The following is a 16,715-nucleotide window of genomic DNA, read 5'->3' on the forward strand; positions in this document are numbered from 1 at the left end:
TATTTTAATTGTTTTTCAAAGAGTTCTGGGAAAATAATTACCTAAGGAAAAGAAATAGCATCGCTTATAGGCGGGTTTGAATACCAGCCCTATAGCTTTGCTGAGAAATGGAGAAATTCTTCTTGGTGGGAGTCCTGAATTGCATTAAATGGAGGGATAGGGTTAAGGTGTTTATTTTGTGTTTTTTTGCTTTCAGCTTTTGGTGGTTTTGGTGGTTGTTGTCCCAAGTGAGTCCAAAACCCAACAGGGAAAAGAACATTTAATCTTAAAACTTGAGAACCTTCCTTGACTCCATGGCCCATGTTCCAGATATACTAGGATGTGGTTGGGCGGCCCAGGGCTTCAGGTGGCCCTTCCCCCATGGCTTTGCTGGGTGCAGCCCAGGCAGCAGCTCTTACATGTTGGAGTTTGATGCCTGAGGCTCTCCCAGGGTGGCCTTGCACACTGCTGGCTCTACCATCCTGGAATCTTGGGGCTAGCCTCCTCCCTACGACTCTGGGCATTGCCCTAGTGGGGACATTCTGTGGTGTCCCTCCCCTGTGGCAGTTCTCTGCCTGACCCCAAGGCTTTCTGGGACATACTTTGAAATGTAGGTGGAGGCAGCCATGTCCCACAGCTATTGCACTCTGCGCACCTGCAGAATGAGCACCATGTGGATGCTGCTGAAGAGTTTTCTGTCTGTACCCTCTGGAGGGGTGACATCATGTTCCCCACTCCACCAGGGCCCATTGAGCAACAGTTGGAGCAGCCAAGGAGCACCACAGCACAATGTGGGAACCAGTGGCTTCAGGGAGTGCTGGGCAGCAAGCCCCAAGGTCCCCAGGGCCCACCTTGGAAACCGTACTGCCATCACTGCCCTGGCACCATGGGCCTGTGATGAGAGTGCAGCCTGAGTGATCTACAAAATACCTTCAGGGTCGCTCTTCCATTGTCCTTGTGAGGAGCCCAGCCCTGATCCACGCAGGCCTCCTGACCCACATCCGCGTGTTCTCTCCCAAACACACTTTCTTATCTGTTCAATATGGACAGACTGAGAAGGCTAAAAATTTCCCGAATCTTTAAGTTCTGCTTCCCTTTTGATTATAAGTTCTGTCTCTAAATCATTCCTCTTTTCTTTCATTTTCCTATAAACCTTCAAAAGAATCAAGCCGCTCCTTCAGTACTTTATTTGCTTAGATATTTCTTCTGCCAAATTTCAGTTTCATCACTCACAAGTTCTACCTTCCACCAAACACTAGTGCTTTGCCACTTTAATGCAAGCGTCACTCACCTTTCCTCCAGTTTCCATTTACCTCTTCTTTATTTCCATCTGAGACTTCATCAGAAAGACCTTTCCTTTCCATATTCCTTTTTTTTTTTTGAGACTTGGTCTTGCTATCTTGGCCAGGTTGGTCTTGAACTCTTGGCCTCAAGCAGTCCTCCTGCCTCGGCCTCCCAAAGTGCTAAGATTTCAGGTGTGAGTCACCATGCCCGACCCCCTCCTTATGCTCCAACATTCTGTCCAGCCCTTCTCTTCTGAGCCCTCAACGTAATCACCCTTAATGAAGAGTCATAAGGAGAAGATGGCCACCAACATGCTAGGAGATGGGCCTGGAACAGAGTTTTCCTGCACAGCCTCAGAGGAAGCCCACCCTGCTGACACCTTGACCTTGGACTCATGGCCTCCAGGACTGTGAGACAGTAAGATTCTGTTGTTGAGGGTGCCCAGTCTGTGGTCCTGTAAAACAGCCCTAGGAAACTAACGCAGCCTGTTAGCCCACAGATGGTGGAGAGATGGAGTGTGCAACAGAGCTCCAGGCTTACTGTCTCCAGCTCCCAAAGTGCACTACGGGACCCTTGGGTGGGTGTAGGTATGGGGTGTAGGTATGCAGGATAATTTGGGTAATGCAGGGCGAATAATGTCAACTTACATAATGGATTTATCTTACTGGATAAATCAGGGGTTCCCTCCTGTTTGGAACCAGGCTGCACAGCAGGAGGTGAGCAGCCAGCCAGCGAGCGAAGCTTCATCTGTAGAAACAGCTGCTCCCCATCCCTCACATTGAGCTCCATTACGGCATGAGCTCTGCCTCGTGTGAGATGAGCGGTGCCGTTAGATTCTCATAGGAGCGTGAATCCTACTGTGAACTGCACATGCCAGGGATCTAGACTGCGTGCTCCTTATGAGAACCTAATGCCTGATCATCTGTGACTGTCTCTCATCGCCCCCAGATGGGACCATGTAGTTACAGAAAACAAGCTCAGGGCTTCCACTGATTCTATATTATGGTGAGTTGTGTAATTGTTTCCTTATATGTTACAGTGAAATAATAATAGAAATAAAGCACACAATAAATGTAATGGGCTTGAATCATCTCCACATCATCCCTTCCCCTTCTCCCGGGTCTGTGGAAAAGTTGTCTTCCATGAAACTGGTCTCTGGGACCAGAAAGGTTGGGAACTACTGGTGTAAATGCTTCTAAGAATAGTTAAGCAACTTAAGGTTTACATGCTGCTAAAAATATGGGTTTTGATGCTAAGATAAATGGATGCACATGAAAACACTATCTTGCTGTGGTCCAGGGACTCTAAACCATTCTAACAGAGAGACGTGCAGCTTGGAGCTGGAGCTGCGCTCCCACATCTGGTCCACCTCATATCCCTGCACCACACACACATGCACATATGCATACAGACATGTACACATGCATGCACACACACACACACACACACATGCACACATGCACATAAATATATACACGTGTATATACCTGCACACATACACTCACAGACACACACACTCACTGTGCTTCATGTCCTCACTAAGGTGGCATGGGAGGGAATGCGTGTTTTTAAGGGGAATGAAGACAACTCAGGCCCTCGTTCTCCTGGCATTTGCACCAGTGTCTTCTCTACAGAGCATGCTTCAGTCTCTTTCTTGGCTCTCCCTCTTAGTGAAAAAGAGAAGCAGAGCCCCAGCGTGTACCTGGCTGCTTAAGGTGCAAACCAAGTTTACAAGCTTCCTGGGGAGCCTGGTGAGAAGAAGGCACTGCAGAGCCTTCCCAAAAGAAGCGTCAGCTTTTGATGGATCCTTGAGCCTAGGAAAATGATAGACGGGACCTTACAGTTCATCAGAAGACAAACAAAATCCACTAAGGAAGAGCAGTGGTCAAAGGTTTTATTCTCTTAGAGAAGGGGTTCTCTACTCACTCCCTCCTGCCGCCTTGTGAAGAAGGTGCCGCTTCCCCTTTGCCTTCTGCCACGATTGTAAGTTCCCTGAACTGCGAGTCAATTAAACCTCTTTCCTCTATAAATTACCCAGTCTCAAGTATTTCTTTATCGCAGTGTGAAAACAAACTAATACAGACCGCTTCCCTGAAGCACCTTCTCCTTAGGCCACCAGCTGCCCCCATGCTTCTCCTCTGCCCCTGGTTTTTCTTTTCCCCTCATGAGGCCCAGGTGATCCACACGGCCAGCCCCAGCCCCATCCTACTGCAGGCCTGTGTGGCTGCTGGAGAGGCCAGGCTCCTTTTCTCACCCCGAGGCTGCCTGATATACTCTCTGGATCCTGTAGGAAACTGACCCCCTATTCTCATACTGACCCCCTATTCTCACACTGGTGCAACTTCTTCCAAGACCTCAAAGCTGGACAACATGAGCCGGTATTTTTTGTTGTCTCCACTTGCTAGGGCTGTCATTGGGACAGTCCTAGAGTGGGGGGGCCAATGGGTGAATGGGTGGATGAATGGACAGTAGTCCAGGGAGGATGCCCCTGGCTGTCCTGAACGGGGCCCTTCCTCCAATAAGAAGCCTTCCTGAGTGAGTTTATACAGTCATCCCTTGGTATCCATGGATGATTAGTTCTAGGGTCCCCTGGGATGCCAAAATCCATGAATGCTCATCTCTGATATGACATGACTGAGTAATTACATATAAGCTATGCACATCCTCCCGTATACATTAGACTATTTCTAGATTATTGATGATATGTAATACAATGCAGATGCTATACAAATGGTTGTGATACTGTATTGTTTAGGGAATGATGACAAGAACAAAGTCTGCACATGTTCAGTGGAATCATAAGCATCCAATTTCGTTTCTGAATATTTTCCATCTGCTGTTGGCTAAATCCACAGATGCAGAGCTTCCGGATATGAGGGCCGAGTGTGCTTTGAGAGCAGGGTAGGTGAGGTTGCTAATGAGTACAGGGGAACAGGTGTCCATCAGGAGGGCCCTGCACTGGGGCATCTGGACACCGTGTCTCAGGACTTGAGGCTCCATGATTGGATGGCACAGGCAGACTCAGCCCAGGTCAAAGCCCTCCCCTTAAATGTTCTTTTTATCCCAAGCTCTTTCTGTTCCCTGGAATTTGGCAGCCCCTAGGCCCTGGGTGGAAGGACAGATGAGCCAGACTTTAGAAAACATGTCTAGAAGAGTGAGGCCCTACTGTGTGTAGGGCACTTTCCCCACAGGCTCCTCTAGCTGGAATAACCAAGGGTAATGGAGAGAAGTACCCAGTTAAAATATCAGAAATAAAAAAAGAGATATCACTAGAGATAGTATTTTGAAAAGACCAATAGAGATACTAAAAAGAGCATTAGGTAATAGTATTAGCACTTTTATTCTGAGATTCAACAGCAGCAGTCACTTCCCTCCACCCCTACGTGTGTCTCAGGACCACCCTGGGCGGGGAGGGCTGAGGTCAGGGAGCACCCATGGATGATCTGATTCTAGCCCTGGGCCCTGGGGGCGACAGTGATGAGGAACTGGGTGCACATGAGTGGGGCAGCCAAGCATGGCAAGAGAAGCAATACACGTATGCACAGACGTGTTTACCCACATACATGTGTGCACATACACACTGTAGGCAGGCATGTTGATGCCTCAGGCAGTGGAGGATGCTGACCCAGGCAAGGCCCCATTGTGATGCGTGCTATGACCTCAGAATGTCACTGGTGCTTAGCACCCATCCGCTCTCCAGCCTGCCTCTGTTCTACAGCAGCTACACACACACAGTGGTATCTGGAGCAGCTCTGTGAACTCAAAGGTTTTCTCCCTGAGAGGCGTAACACAGGCCAGCTGATTCATCAGAATCAGGTGAGTGTGACCTGCTCTCTTCCCTCCAGGCTGACTTGGGGACAATGGCTACGGGGTGGGCTGTGTTGGCTTCTGGGCACCTGCTGAGGAGGGTCATCCCGAGCATTCACCGGGCACCCATTCTACACTGCCTGTGTAGATGATTGTCTCTTTCATCCTCATGGTGCCTCCATAGGGTAGGTGCTGTTCCCAAATATACCCATTTGGCAACTGAGACGTCTGGTGTCAGAGGCGGTAATCGACCCAGGAATCCTGACATGACCCTGGGTTTTGCTGTCAGCCCTGCCATGTGCAGGGCTGGACTTAAGGCCTGAACCCTGTGGTCTCCCTGCCCTAGATCTCAAATCTGTCCAGGGTTTCCGATCCCGAGGGGGCAGAGCCTGGCCCTGGCAGACCCACTGGGATGGATCCACTGTGGGTGGGAAGGAGGGGAGGGTCCTCAGAACACATCTGGGGCCTAAGCTGGGTCCTGATGGTCCCTGTGAGACCCACTAGACACACATGGTCCCTTGTCCGGGAGTGGCATGGGGAGCCTTCTGCCTTTGAGCAGCTGTGGAAAATGAAGGAGCCCTGGAGAGCTGGCTGGAGGGAGACTATCTTCCATCTTGTTCAAAGGGGTCCAGGAACTGGGGTTGTCCCCAAGTATTTCTTTCTCTGTCTGGTCCTATCCAGGCCTTGCCCTCCTTTTGCCCGAAGTGTTCCCAGGAGGGATGATGCATCTAGGTGTTCCCCAGGACCAAGGACCCACTGTTCTTCCTCAGTGACCCAGGACAATGAGGCCCCCTCCTGCATGGACACCTCAGAATGGTGGAGTCCACAGACCCTCCCCAAGAGACGTGGTTTCCACGAGCACAGAGACTGCTTTGGACACAGTAGCTTATTTTCATCCCCTAAACCTGTTGTTCCTAAAGTGGCTTCACTGTTCAGACTGAAGGGCCACGGTAGCCCAAGTGATGAGCGGAGAAGAACAGAGCACTCAGGAGAGATCTTGTTCCCCGTAGGAAACTGAGCATCTCTGTGGTCCCTGAGAATCCCAGGAGGCAGATCGTACAGAGACCTCTGGTCCCTCTCCCCAGTCTGCCTCCACATCCCTGGAATAGCCCATCATAGACCCTTCACCTTTGGCAGGTGGACACCATTAAAACTGCCAGGGCAGGTGTGTGCCCATTTCATGGCATTTGGGGACAACAGGACTCTCTGTCCAGGTCCCACTGTCCTCAAGTCCTTGGGAAGATGCCCACCCCTGCTGGAGGCTTGAGACTCCAGAGACCTGGGCAGGTGTGGGCCACTGGGTCTGGCCCCTTTTCACCTGAGGGCAGTGGTGGAATGGGGGTTACACAGCCAGGCAGCATCTGGGAGCCGGGTGGGAGCGGTTCAGGTGTTTGCCAAAGTTCTCAGGTAAGGTGTAACCTTTAGACGTTTTTGTCTCACAGGATGGACATGGTAGAGGACTCAGATACTTCGGAGGAGCGAGAGGACATCATTATGAAGTATGAGAAGGTACAGGTCGGTCTGCTCCTTGGAGGGAGGTGCACTCTTCCAGTGCGCCCTGGTCAAAGGGTCCTGGGCTCCCTAGGAGCACAGGGTGGGGACGGGTGGCCACTACCCACAGGCCCTTGCACCCTTTACCTTGGACCCCTCACCAAGGTTCCCTCTGGGTTACAGGGACACCGAGCTGGGCTGCCAGAGGATATGGGGCCTGAGCCTGTTGGAATCTACAGCAGCATTGATCACTTTGGGATTGTGCAGTGAGTCCGCTGTGCTCCCCTCACCCCTAAATTACCTGTCTCAGCTCAAGGATGGGTTTTCTTTTAGGAAGGTCATTCTGAGGCAGGACTGTCTCGCCGGGTCGGGCCAACCTCCTTTCCAGGGTCAGAACCCCTCCCTGGCTCCCCTGCAGGTCCAGCCCGAGGTGGTTGTTAGGTCAGAGGTGCGGGGCCCATCTAAGGAGCCCGGTGGGACTGGAGACTGGGCTAGGTCAGGCCCCTGGACTCTCAGCAGTTCTGTCCCCAAGTCAGCACAAGAGGAGCGGGGCAGCCTGAGGGTCTGGCCATGTCTACTTGGAAACAACCCCAGTGAGATCCAAGGGTTGTGTCCACAGGGTGAGGGGACGTCTGGCCCAGCCTCGGGGCTATTGTCCAGCAGGTCTCTGAGGGCCCACCTGCCCCTGTTCTTCCCCATTTCCCTACAGCTACAGCCCTCACTGTCTCCATGGGGAAGGGGGAAAGGAATGGGGACAGTGGGGGCTGTGACCTTAGGGGAATGGGGGAGAAGATGGGCAGGGCCTCGTTCTGGGCATCTCACGGAGAGGCCAGGGAGGCAGCAGATCTTGAGGCTAATGACCCAGGGTCTGGTGCTGGGAGGGGATCTGGGGCCAGGTAAGAAGAGCCTAGGGCCGGCTGTGGTCGCTTATGCCTGTAATCCCAGCACTTTGGGAGGCTGAGGCAGGCAGATCACAAGGTCAGGAGATCGAGACCATCCTGGCTACCATGGTGAAACTCTGTCTCTACTAAAAATACAAAAAATTAGCTGGCTGTGGTGGCGGGCACCTGTAGTCCCAGCTACTCGGGAGGCTGAGGCAGGGGAATGGCGTGAACCCTGGAGGTGGAACTTGCAGTGAACCAAGATCACGCTATTGCACTCCAGCCTGGGTGACAGAGGGAGACTCCATTTCAAAAAAATAAAAATAAATAAAATAAAAAAAAAAAAAAAAAAAAGGAGCCCAGCCTAGAGCCCACCCCGGCGGGTCATTGATGAGGCGGAGGAGGCAGTGGGCCTGGGCAGTGGCGGGTGAGGGCAACACGCTGTCACTGGGAGGTGCAGCAGTCCCTGCTGGACCTGACCCCAGGTTGCTGTATCTCTTGCAGTTTGATGAAATTCCAAAGTGAGAATCACATTTGTGGCTTGGGGGTGGCTGCCCACTTGTGTCAGGTCGCCACCTAGAGGATGGGGTCTGACTTACGACTGGTGTGTCTGTGGCCCCAGGATGGCATGTCCCGGGGACCTAAAGCCAGCCCAGTGGCGCTCATTTGCTCAAAGGCTCTCAGCCCTCAGGGTCTGCCCTTCCTCGGCTCCCTCCAGCTGGGTCCCACCGGGGCTTCAGAGCCCAAGACCCAGTATCCACGGGCGACTCCAGGAAGCCTGGCAGCTCCGCTAACTCCAACATTCCTCATTTGACAGCAAATGAGGCGGGAGATGAGATGCAAGAGCAAGTGGATGAAAATGCTGGGACAATGGGAGACATATAAGAACAGTAAAAACGTCATGTGTGGAGGGAGAGGCCCCCAGAGTCACTCTCTGCAGACAGGGGACAGGCACCCATGGCTGTGACCCGGCACTGTAAACCTGTCAGAGGGCAGGTGGCACACTGTCCTCACCCAGAGGACTGCAGGCCTGGTCACCAGCTTTGCTGCCTGTTCATGCAGGCATCACCTTGCTGGGAGGGAATCTGTATCTAGGGCTGGGGCCACCCGGAGCTCAGGGTTAGGGAAGCCTCCTGGTGACCCGAAGGAATCCGGGTCAGAGTCCCGACTCTGAGTGTCCATCCACCCTTTCAATCCTGGGAAGGGAGACCCTGTCCCAGCTTGACGTCACCTCTACTGAGGAATCATGGGGCCAAAACCAAAGATTTCCAGAATCCTCAGGCTCTGGTTCTCACTGGGGTTGTCGCAGGGCCTGTGACACCAGATCGTTTTCTGCCCACAGCTGATGAAGTGAGTATATAAGGGCATTCCCATGAACGTCCGGACGCAGGTGTGGTCAGTCCTCCTGAACATTCAGGAAATCAAGGCGAAAACCCCCAGAAAATTCCAGGTACGCTCAGCCAGAGTACAACAAAGAGGCCAGGCCATGTCAGTGGCCCAGGTCTCCAGCTGGAGGGAACGTCAAGCCCCGCTTTGGGGGGTGGGTGAGGTGGACAGATGCACGTCCCGAGCATGGACGGTGACATAGGCACCACAGGCGAGCTCGGCTCTGGTGAACCTCTCCAGCTTCAGAAACAAGTGAAAAAGCAGCTTTCTGCAGAAGGTAACCGTCCTTCTTTCCTTCCTTCCAGAAGGGCTGACTGTGGAAGAGGGAGGGAGGTTTTTAGGGCAGCCCAGGGGTCCCTGAGCACCTCTGTTCCTCCCATCACAAGGAAGGTCTATGCGCACAGGGTTCCTCATTCAGCTGGCTTCTCCAGATGTTGAATGACCAGGTAAGGGGGCACAGGGAGACCCCGGCTCAGGGACCCCCCTTGCCCTGCAGTGCCCTGCTTCCCCAGCCCGGGGGTCTGGCTCACCCTGACCACGTCTGTTTTCCTTTCAGCCAAACCCAAGCGAGGGTCCTCGGCGCCCAGGCCTGTGCGGGCTTCACATGGCAGGAAGACCCTCTGCAAGGGGAACAGGCAGGCCCCTCCCAGCCCACCAGCCTGGTTCCAGCGGCCCATTTGGTCAGCTTCCCCGCCACGGGCACCTGGTCCTTCCACACCCTGTCCCAGTGGGGCTGTCCGGGAAGACGCCTACCATGTGGGCACTCGGGGTGTGCCCAGCCCGGCCCTGGCTCAGGGAGGACCTCAGGGTTCCTGGAGATTCCTGCAGTGGAACTCGATGCCCGGGCTCCCGACGGACCTGGATGTAGGGGGCCCTTGGTTCCCCCACTATTTCAAACAGAGCTGCTGGGTCCCTGTCTCTTCTGAATGTGTGCAGCTCAAAAGACATTCACAGATGGAACACACCAGCCCCCAGATCACAAAGCCAACCATGTCCAGCCCCTCCCAGCACCGCAAGTCCTGCTACCAGAGTTCTGAATTCCGACGACACCACGAGCCTGCCTTTGTACTTCACACTCATGGAAGGATAGCCATCTTCATGTTTTAAAATAAATGTTCACTGTTGAAATGGTTTTAGATATACAGAAAATTTGAAAAGGCACTATAGTACCTCCTACACCTTCCATCCAGCTGCCCCTGATAATGACATTTTGTAGTACCATGGCACATAAGAAATTTAGGCCAGGTGTGGTGGCTCACACCTGTAATCCCAGCAATCTGAGAGGTCGAGGCAGGAGGTTCAGTTTCACTTGAGCCTAGAAGTCTGAGACCAGCCTGGGAAACACAGGTGGACCCTGGCTCTAGAGAAAAGTCAAAGAAATTAGCCAGGCATGGTGGCGTGTGCCTATAGTCCCACCTAATCAAGAGGCTTAGGCAGGACTGCTGGAGCCCCTGAGTTCCAGGAAGCAGTGAGCCATGATTGCACCACTGCACTCCAGCCTGGGTGACAGAGTGAGACTTTATCTCTTAAAAAAATTAAGAAATTTAACGTGGGTAGAATCCTATTAACTAAATAATAATGTGAACTGTTATCTAAGGTTATTAAGGCTGTAATTATATTAATATGGTGAAATGTATTTGATTTCACCCATTTTTGCCTAACTTCTTGTGTCTGTCCCAAGGTCCCACCTCGGACTCACCCTCTGCCTTCAGCTCATGTCTCCTCAGCTTCCTCCAGATGGTCCAGCAAACACACACCTGGGCTGAATGGTAGAGCTGATTGTTCATACACAAGGGTAGACCTGTGGGCATGGATTTTCTTTTCTTTCTTTCTTTGTTTTTTAGATGGAAGTTTTGCTCTAGCCCAGGCTAGAGTACAGTGGCAGGATCTCGGCTCACTGCAACTTCTGCCTCCCGGGTTCAAGCAATTCTCCTGCCTCAGCCTCCGGAGTAGCTGGGACTATAGGCGCTTGCCACCACGCCTGGCTAATTTTTGAATTTTTGTATTTTAGTAGAGATGGGGTTTCATCAGTTTGGCCAGGATGGTCTCCATCTCCTGACCTTATGATCTGCCCACCTCAGCCTCCCAAAGTGCTGGGATTACAGGCGTGAGCCACTATGCCCAGCTCCTGGGATTTTCAAACTTGTACAGTAAATGTTTTCCATGGTGTTCCACAGAGCACAGTTTGAGAAACACTTTGACAGTGAATCCAGGCCTCAATATCCATCAGCTGCTCTTGCTGCATTGTGTGGAAGCTCAGTGAACACCTGCTCTACAGGGTGCATGTGAAAGGGACAAGGATGAGTAAGCGGCAGATAAAGAAGACAGGACACAGGGGGTCTGTCTAAGCTCTATCCCCTGCCTTCAGCACTGACGGATCAAATCCAATTCTTAGGGAATGGTGGCCACCTGCTGGGCCAGTTCCAGGCTCTGAGGATCTGAGAGTGAGTGACGCAGAGCCAGGCCTTGCCCTTGGGGAGCTCTCCAGCACACACCTCCCTCTGTCCTCCCAGCGCCCTGCAAAGCAGGCGTCAATGTCATTGTTAATGCACAGAGGAGGGACCTGACTGTTAGACAGGTTCATGGGTTTTCCAGGGTCGCACAGCTTCTGGGAGACGGATGTGACCCTGAGGACAGGGCACAGGCCAGTGTAATGCCAGGATGGAATGAGCTGTGATCTGTGCTGCATAGAGGCCTAGGCCAAGGTGGGACTAACTGATGACAAGGTCAGCCAGGTCGCTGAAAACACTCTTGGGTCCTCACCTGCTGGCTCCCAGGAGGCCGGAACTGCCAGGAGACTGGTGGCAGGTCCCCCATCCTCAGCTGGGTGGGCCCGGATAGAATAACAAGGCGAGGGCACATTTCCCCGGCCATTCCCTCCAGGCGCAGCTGTGACCTGCTCATTCCAATTTTGTGGAAATATTTCCACACACACAGAATTGCAAGTAGCAGTGGACGTGGCGGGAGGCATTTGGACATGGGATAGGCAGTATTTTGGAGGCAGAGCCTCCAGGACTCGCTGATGGGTTAGCTGCCGGGCTTGAGCGGGGAAGGAGAATCGAGAATGATGTGTTCAAATCGGTTCATTCACCTCCTCCGTGCCACGCCTGTGCTGGGCACTGGGAGAGACAGATGAGCCCAGGAGCCCTGGGCTGGGAGAGGTGTGGGAGGAAGCCCAGAGTGTCTGGGGAGGGTAGAAAGCCCAGAGTGTCTACTGAGAGCTGAGGGCTTATGTTCACCTGGGTACGGTCCAGATTCTCTGCATGGATGAGTACGGGCTGATCTGCCTGGAGGCGGAGCAGCTGCTGTTGGTAGTGACCAGCACGTTCAGGAACGGAGACTGCTGTGGCAACAGAGAGGTGGGTGGCCTGAGGTCTGGATGGTCTATGGGGTGGTCAGGCACGGCAGGATCTAGGAAAGGGTCTGGGGGATGCAGGACATCCTACGGAGGGCGTTTGGAAGTCAGTGCTCAGGTCACTCTGGATCACTCAGGTCATTTGTCGTAATTATTGCCATACGGGAGTATCATCTTTCCTATGACATATTTTATATATTTCTCTGAATGGCCTACCTGTTTGTATTTACGAATTCATGTTTAAAGGAAACTTGTATCACTCTCACAAGTGGAAAGCCAGCAAAACATAAATTCAATGAAAACAACATGAAATTAATGAATTGTAGTTAGATGCTATTCCCTGACCAAGGCCTGCTCTTTCTTTGTTTTTTAAAAAGAGTAATAGGCAATGAGAGAGGTATTAAAGGTCTATTAGCACCAATTCGAGACTGTCTCTCCAGTGCTCAGAAGAATGAAAATGTAATTGAAGGGGAAGAACTAAAAAATAAATTATGAAAAGGGAGTAAATACTTACCCTGGGATTTGACGCTAGTTCTGCTGGGTCACACACCTCCTGGGATCGTCTTGGGTTCCTGGAGAGCCAACCTTATTTCAGAGACTATAGGACCAATTGCTGTTGCTTCTACCAGGTTCCAAACCAGAAGAGAATCATAGCCCATTAGGAGGCCCTCTGGAGATGCCCTGCTATAAGGCAGACCCCCTCTGCCAGGGCTGGATGGGAGGAGGCCAGGCTGTTCCAGATCCCCCATTAAGGGGCAGGGCCCACACCAGTTGCTATAGTTTAGCTGGGGTGAGAGACAAGCTAAACTTGTCAGCTGACAACCAGGTCCTTGGCCAGGTGGCCCCATATGTAAACCAACTTTAATTGTGGGCCGGGAGCCATCTCCTGGCTGCTGTGGCCAGTTTTCCAGAAGAAGGGAAAAAGCAGTGTTTTTTTGGTTGTTGTTTTGTTTTTTCATCCTGGTCTGAGAACACTGTCATTCCCTCTCTATCTAGAAACTGAAGAAATCCCTCTTCATGTTAAAACTGCTCACCAACAAATTCAGGTAAAGCTTCTTCCCTCCTCCTATACGTCCTAGCCCTTCCCTGTGTACTCAAAGTCTGGGTTCAGGGGATGGAACTGGGTGTGCATACGGGGTCTTCTCAGAGCTGACCAGGCACAGAGGGACCCTGGCTCAGAGGTTTGCCCTCGGAGTGTGTCACGGGTCAAGCCACGGAAACCCAGTCCCTCTCACAGGTCTGCAGGCCAAGCATGAGCTGGTCATAGGAGTTGGTGACAAGGCTGGGGGATCAAGAGGACCAGAAGGAGGTCTAGCTCCATGCTCCAGCTGGAGAGGAAGTGTCTGGGGCTGGCCCTCCAGGCTGTTGGTGTTGGGTGCTGGGTGCCAGGTACTGCTTACATGGGACACGAGTCTCCGTGTGTCCTCGGGCAGGTATGCTGTGTTTGACTTCGGCTCCAGCAAGTGCCCTCAGTTCTGAGCCTTTACTCCTGACCTCAACCAGAAGCTCCCACCTGGGGGCCTCTCAGCTCACCCCGATGGGGGAAGAGGAAGAGCTCAGAGGGCAGGAGGACGCCTTCCGCAGCTGGGCCGTGCAAACCTTCAAGGTCGGTTCCCAGCCACAGCTGCTCCACAGCAGGGACATGACAGGGAGCATTCATGCCTAGGATATCTGTGCTGGCATCCTGGGTGCCATGACCTTTGCCCCTGGTCCTGTAGATGTGGTCCCAGACATGGGCCAGGGCCACGGGCCTGAGGGCTTAGGTCACTGCTGCTCTCCCTCAGTCCCCTAGAAGGGCTCCACCCTGTGCACACCACTCTGGGGGAGAAGGTGGCACAGGTACCCCCGTGCCCTTAGGGAGCTTCTGGTTAAAGTCTATCCCCCACTGACTACCTAGGACACCTCTTAACTACTGTGTATGTTTCAGCCATAGAGATCCTGGGGATAGGCACCACACAGTGGCGGGTCCACTTTGGATCCACTCAGTATCTCCTTAGCTCTTTAGTGACTTGGTTGACCCCGTCATTTAGGGAACCATTAACACCCATCTGCTCCAGCTTCTTCCAGGCAGCCCGTGAGACGTTTGATGTCCAAGGCAAACAGCACATTCAGATCCCCAAGCTCTACACCTCCAGTGTGACCAGGGACCTGCACCACTTCAGGCTCATGCAGGACTCACAGCCTTTGGACCTCAGCAAAGGGACCTGCTTATTTCAGGACACAGGGCTTGTTTGTGTTGTGGTTTGAGCCCTGAGCCCATGGTCAAGGAGACCTACGTCAAGGAGAGGACACTCCTGGGAGAAAGGCACAGATGGAGGAATTGCAGTTCAGGGAGGTGAAGTTGTTGCTAGGCTATGGCCATGTTGGGGTCTGAGCCCCAGTCTTCCAGCCGCGAAGGCAGCCAAGGGTCGTGAAGAAGGCGTCGCAGAGGTGATTCCAGGCCGTAGTGGTGAACTCTCCACTCTGCACCCCGGGGTGCTGTGCCCTGTGCCCTGACTAAGATAGTCCTGAAGGTTTCTACATGTTTAAGATCTCCCCAGTGTCAACGATGCACTCCTGTGCATCCCGAGCCGTGGAGATGTCCTGGGACTTTCCATTTTTAGGTTCCTAAATTGAATTTCCCAACACCTAGAAGCAACACGGCTGCCCTGTATCAGATCAAGGATCTTTATTTGTGATTCAGAAACAGTGGAATAAAAGGAAAGGAAAGAAAACCCCAACGGCCACCTCAGCAGGATGCCGCAAGTGTAGTGTCCAGGTGTCACTGACTCAGACATGTCGGGGCTTCCACCACCCACGCTCAAGAGCCACTTTGCCTGTTCACTGTCTCTGTGTCCTTCGCAGCCCTCAGCAGCATGCACGCCAAGAACGTGTTCACCATGAGGCTCAAATCTCGGCAGAATCTACAGAGTCCGCCATCCAGGTAAGGGAAAGTGCAGGGCTTCTCGGGTGATGCTCTGTTGATTTTCTTCTAATGAATGACAGACCAGAAGAAATCAGTCTTTGAAGGGAGAGGAGAGGAGCCTCTGCTGGCATCAGCAGCCACACCATCGTAGAACGGGCTCACCTGGACCTGTGGCCGCCTGTGCTTCTACATCTAGTCTTGGTTAACCACGGCCACTTTTCCAGCTTGGACACTAAGCACCTGCTCCACTTCCTCTCCTTCCTCATTGAACTCTTTCACTAAAAGGAGAGTGCAAGACAGACTTAAACTGTTTGATTCATTCTGAAGAACTTTCAGGAAAAGTGTTGGCAGGGAAAGCGATTTCCCAGCTCTGGGAAACGAGCCTTGTGGATTATCTGCAGGTTTCATTAATCCGTGCTGTCCTCCCCACGTGCATTAGGAAAACTGGCCTTGGTTCTAATAAGAACAGGGTTTGTCCTGGCAACAAGGAAAGGTTTCTTCTGATGTCCACGTGTCTCCAAGGGGGATGCTTTCTTTAGGCAGAGGCTGTGGCCAAGCGCTCGGGGGCTCAGAGGGCTGCTGGGAAGGGGTGGGTCCCTCTCCTCCCCAGAGGGAAGCTCCCGGGGCCCTCTCAAGCACCCCTGCCTGTGGGGATCCCTCATCCCATGCTCAGGGTGGCGGCCCAGGCTTGTGGAACCAGCCAGGAAAATGAAAGGAGGGCACATTTCCTGGGGAATCTCGCCTGCCCATCAGGAGCCCTGGAGGAAATCCTGCAGTCACCTGAGGCGGCAGCTTCTTCCTCTTTTTCTTTTTTTTTTGGACACGGAGTCTCACTCAGTTGCCCAGGCTGGAGTGCAGTGGTATGATCTCGGCTCACTACAACATCCGCCTCCTGGGCTCAAGCCATTCTCCTGCCTCAGCTTCCCGAGTAGCTGGGATTACAGGCGCCCACCTCCACGCCCAGCTAATGTTTGTATTTTTATTACAGAAGGGGTTTCACTATGTTGACCAGGCTGGTCTTGAACTGCTGACCTCAGGCAATCTATCCGCCTCGGCCTCCCAAAGTGCTGGTATTATAGGTGTGAGCCATGGCGCCCAGTCCACCTGAGGCTTGTTTTTCCTTCTCCTGGTGGAACTTTCTTGTGGGGATGACCAAGGCCTGAACTACAGCTGGGTGAGCACCTTGGGGATTGCCCAGGCAACCAGCCGGCCCTGGTCCAAGGCATCCTGGAGCATGTGGTGAAAGGCCCCGCACCCCACCAGACAGTACGCCTGGAGTCCGAGGACGAAAGTGGTGAGCCCTGGGCCAGGTAGCCAGTGCTGCCTGGCATCCTCCGGCCACCCCACCTGGCTGAGGGGTTGGGCCCGGGCCTGGGCCTGCCAGCGACAGCCATCCCTGTCCTTCATGCTGAGAGGGTGGGCCGTGAAAGCTTATGAGAAAGCAGCTGTGGAAACAGTCCCAGCCCATAAGGCATGACTCCCTGGCCTTAGTTTCCCCAGTGATAATGACACCGCCAGTGTATCCCCTTAAATACAGTGGCCAAAGTCAGAAAGTGGGATAAGCCAGGCATGGTGGCTCACACTTGTAACCCCAGCACTCTGGGAGGCCGAGACGGGTGGATCACTT

The 16,715-nt window shown here is 52.9% G+C and overlaps 1 protein-coding gene across 1 annotated transcript; it reads left to right on the forward strand.

The window, feature by feature from the left end:
* Positions 1 to 4,927: 4,927 nt before the first annotated feature.
* Positions 4,928 to 16,382, forward strand: LOC111520803 (ubiquitin carboxyl-terminal hydrolase 6-like; the record flags this gene model as incomplete). The annotated part of the gene is given in 14 exon segments (XM_026451030.1): positions 4,928 to 5,079; positions 6,513 to 6,579; positions 6,745 to 6,827; positions 8,065 to 8,134; positions 8,260 to 8,340; positions 8,785 to 8,892; positions 9,069 to 9,105; positions 9,385 to 9,893; positions 12,083 to 12,187; positions 13,180 to 13,229; positions 13,687 to 13,789; positions 14,251 to 14,317; positions 15,028 to 15,106; positions 16,246 to 16,382. Coding segments are annotated over 13 exon segments (1,495 nt in total), but the record flags the coding sequence as incomplete, so codon positions are not given.
* Positions 16,383 to 16,715: the final 333 nt, after the last annotated feature.

Source organism: Piliocolobus tephrosceles, unplaced genomic scaffold, assembly GCF_002776525.5.
Source record: "Piliocolobus tephrosceles isolate RC106 unplaced genomic scaffold, ASM277652v3 unscaffolded_27033, whole genome shotgun sequence".
Lineage (NCBI taxonomy): Eukaryota > Metazoa > Chordata > Mammalia > Primates > Cercopithecidae > Piliocolobus > Piliocolobus tephrosceles.